This window comes from Saprolegnia diclina, assembly GCF_000281045.1.
Source record: "Saprolegnia diclina VS20 unplaced genomic scaffold supercont1.5, whole genome shotgun sequence".
NCBI classification, from domain to species: Eukaryota; Oomycota; class Saprolegniomycetes; order Saprolegniales; family Saprolegniaceae; genus Saprolegnia; species Saprolegnia diclina.
This window is the reverse complement of record NW_008246072.1, coordinates 324,840-328,353: the sequence shown is the minus strand read 5'-3', so window position 1 is coordinate 328,353 and position 3,514 is coordinate 324,840. Positions and strand designations below refer to the sequence as shown.

At 57.8% G+C, this 3,514-nt stretch overlaps 1 protein-coding gene across 1 annotated transcript; it reads right to left on the bottom strand.

Moving 5' to 3' along the window:
* Positions 1-470: 470 nt before the first annotated feature.
* Positions 471-2,826, bottom strand: SDRG_02222 (hypothetical protein; the record flags this gene model as incomplete). Its single annotated transcript, XM_008607798.1, has 12 exons — positions 471-996; positions 1,042-1,301; positions 1,348-1,446; positions 1,490-1,627; positions 1,674-1,772; positions 1,816-1,906; positions 1,953-2,180; positions 2,234-2,258; positions 2,312-2,377; positions 2,426-2,487; positions 2,533-2,606; positions 2,669-2,826. 11 exons carry the CDS (start codon positions 2,824-2,826, stop codon positions 1,142-1,144), a joined length of 1,200 nt encoding a protein of 399 aa, XP_008606020.1. The 3' UTR covers positions 471-996; positions 1,042-1,141.
* Between the last annotated feature and the right edge of the window lie 688 nt (positions 2,827-3,514).

The window sequence follows — 3,514 nt, the reverse complement described above, 5'->3', positions numbered from 1 at the left end:
GCTTCAATGACACCGCGCACAAAACCACTTTCAGAAGCGACAACAGAACCAAGGTTGGTGGCTTGGACAATGTCCTTGCAGCCTTCTTTGGCAAACTCCTTGAGCGTCGTGATGGGCTGACCGTCGGTCGAAGCATCTTTGCAGACGTTGCGCTCCACGGACGAGACGGCGAACGTGACCATGGCGAGGGCAATTGAAGAATGGGAAATGGTGCTGGCGGTGTAAGGTCAACGTGCACATACATTTTTGGCAATTCACAATCGAACAGCCCGACTTGCGTTTTTTGTCACTATTTACCGTAAGCATGCGTGTTTCTAGTCGAAGCAATCTGGTTTGGCTAATTGCACACGTGTTAGCCACGTAACCGGAAAGATATGCCAGTGATATTGGAGACCGGTCGTTGGCAACGTGCTGTCATGACAACGCGGTGCTGTTTCTTGCATGTCTTGTACTCGAGCCTCGCGACATTATTGCAAGAGAACAATAAAACCGTTGTGTATTCATCCCGATATTTGAGATTGGTTGACGATAAGCTTCTTGGCTGCGTGACCGAATGGCGCGTCTGAGCGAAAGCCATCGCAAAGACGCTAGCACCCACCACGCGCTTGATCATGAGGCAGCTCGTACCTCGACGACGGGGCCATTGCACTAAAGCGGCGAGCGAGCAATGGAATGCGCGACGCTTTGCCACTGCTTGTCTTCACGCACTGCATTGCTCGCTCGCCCTTTGTTGCTGTCGTTGCCGTTGGGGTTCTCGGAGCTCTCGGTGCCAGGCGTGCTTGTGGGTGACCTATTTCGCAATGCGATGAGCGCACGACCTTGCATCCAAAGTGGTCGCGGAGCTCGATGGCCGCTGAATTCGCCAGTCTTGTCAACGCCGCTTCGACCATGGAGCCGGACAGCGCTCAAGTTGGGGCGCAAGAGGCAGTCTATATCATGCTGAGAATCGTATCGCATGTTGTGAATGTCCTCGTTGTCGCAGCGCTTTTTGGTCACCTATGTATGATCCTGAGAGATGTGGGCTGGAATGGGGAAGCGCACCCGCGCCGAAGGTCGTTGGTCCAGAAAGGTGGGTTGTGGTCGTTGTCATGAGCAGCAAGAATCGAGTCCGCACTACAATAGCGTGTAATATCTTCCAATATCACGACGTCGCACCGCTCGCATCTTGCGCGACGGCTTGTCGGGGTTGAGAGGCTTGATGGCGCGCGCGATGACGCCGTGGTCCTTCGAGAAACGATAGCGTTTCCGCAACGGCGTCGAGACCGTCGAGGACCAGGAGCGCCTTGGACTTGAGGAATGACCTAACCATGCAATATGTAATAATGCAGCGTAGCACGTCGTTCGTACAGAGCGTCGCCCGCCACGAGCTGCTGCATGACGTTCCAGCATCGCGTCGCAGCATCTTGTGCATACGAGGAACTCGTCGAGGTTGCGCTCCTTGTACGTCTAGGTCTCTATAAGAGACGTGCAATGGGAGAGTCATACGCACCCGCAGTTCGCACGGAAGGTTGCCGGTGTGAAGCGGTGGGAACGGGTTGCTGACGACGGCCGACGCGGGAAACGCAGTCGGGAAAATGATGGCGTCGTGGTCGCCGCCACGGGGCAGCAGCAAAACCGAGTCCGCGCACTATATATCAAGTGTAGTACGACCCGTGTCATTGTTGGCGTCGTACCGCTCGAACCGCGGGCTACTCGACGTGCGGATCGCGACCCGGCCTTGCTCAACACTCTTCGCGATCGAGTGGCCACTCGCAAAGAGCGTGTAGAAGTCCCTACGCTCATGTCAAAGCAAGACCATCATGAAATGCAGCCTACTCGTGGAAGAGCAGCACAGCCCCGGCGCAAATCGTAACCTCTTGCGCAACCGCAACCACGTGCATGACACAAACGGCGACAAGCGCTTCGCCTAGGGTGCAAAAATGTAGCTTGACAATGAGGCGTCGTGATAGTACCGATGGCCTCCGAGTGGCACGTGAGCAGCAACGCGACGACCTGGACGAAGCCGCCCAGCAAGGCGTGGATCTCGGCCGCCGAGACGGGGTCCGAGTTGTATTGGGCTCCCATAAACACGAGGCCGCGCTGCAGGTGGCCGTGTCCACTGTAGTGGAACACGGCAACGCCGTCGCGCTGGACCAACACGAGGTTGGTGCGCGTCGCCGTCAGCGGCCGGAGCACAACCGCTAGAGGACACTGTGAGCGATTCGATTTGCAGCGCGTGTTGGTGTGGTACTACCGCAAAGGAGCGTCGGGTGACGAGCCTGTACAGTAAATCATCATCAGTCATGACACGAGAGTGATCGAGAGGACACACTTCGTCGGTCGCGGCTGCCACGAGGCCTCTCTTGATCGCGTTGTACTCCTCGTCCACATTGACGCTCTGTCACAGTTAGAGGCATGAGCCAGTGCGTCGATGAAGAGGACGTACCGCAATGTTTGTGCACTTGCCGTGATGCCGCCATTCCACCGTGGCGGCGCGTACAGGAAGTTCTAGCGGAAGAACCATCGTACCGGTGTTGAAAGAAGGGGACGTACGATGAGGCGCTTGAGCGGAGGAGGCGCCGCTGCTGCCGGCAAAACGGGCGCGGCTGCGAGCAAGAAAGACGCCGCTGGAGGCAGCGTCCTATGGCGACAGGTTTGTGCAAGGCGGTGCCTACATTTGATAACGTACTAGCGCTTCTTGGGCGTGGGCTCCAGGTGCTCCGTCGCGGCGCCGAGGTGCGCAGCCTTGACCGCGACAAGGCGCGTCCACACGGAGCTTCGGCCAGTCTTGAGCTCGTGCGCAAGCACAACGTCCGAAAGCTTGGTCGCCTTGACGCTGCCTGCCATGTCTTGGACCTTGGCTGCCGGGCGCGACGGCGCCGTCGACCGCTACGTGAACGGCGAGGACTTGGTGCGGGCGGCATGGCGCAGCCTCGCATTTGGGGCCGACGACGAGGCGTTTAGCGTCGATAACTTGTGCGCGACCACGTCTTGTGTTGGCGGGGCTGCCGCGCGCTCAGCGACTGTGAAGTAGACTGGTCCATGCACCGACTCGCTCGCCTTTGCTATTTTGTAGAAATACCCCGTACGGAAAGGCTGTGTGCAACGAAGAGAGAACGTGTAGCCCAGATGCGCGAACGTGGGAGCGTTGGACGCAGCATTGTGCTTCTACGAGCTCGCGCACCTCGGCCGCAGCTCGTGTGGAAGCGTTCCAAAGCGCTCGGTTGTTGAACTACAGAAAGGCAGCAGCTGCCTCTTCTTCGTGCTTGGGAGCGTCAGGTTCATACCATTCTCTCCGATTTACTGCAAATGCTTGGTGCCGCTAGCAACGTTGGCGAGGAAGGTCGGCGCGGACGCAGAGACCACATTGACCAAACGACGCTTGGCAGGCGCGCAGACGTCGCTGCGCTCTCGCCTTCTCCGTCGAATGAATTCAGTTGGTCTTGTTGCACACGTGCTAGCCACGTATATTAACCGGAAAGATACTTTGGGGCTACCAGCTGGCACACGCTTGCAAGCGTCTGCAGCGCAGTAC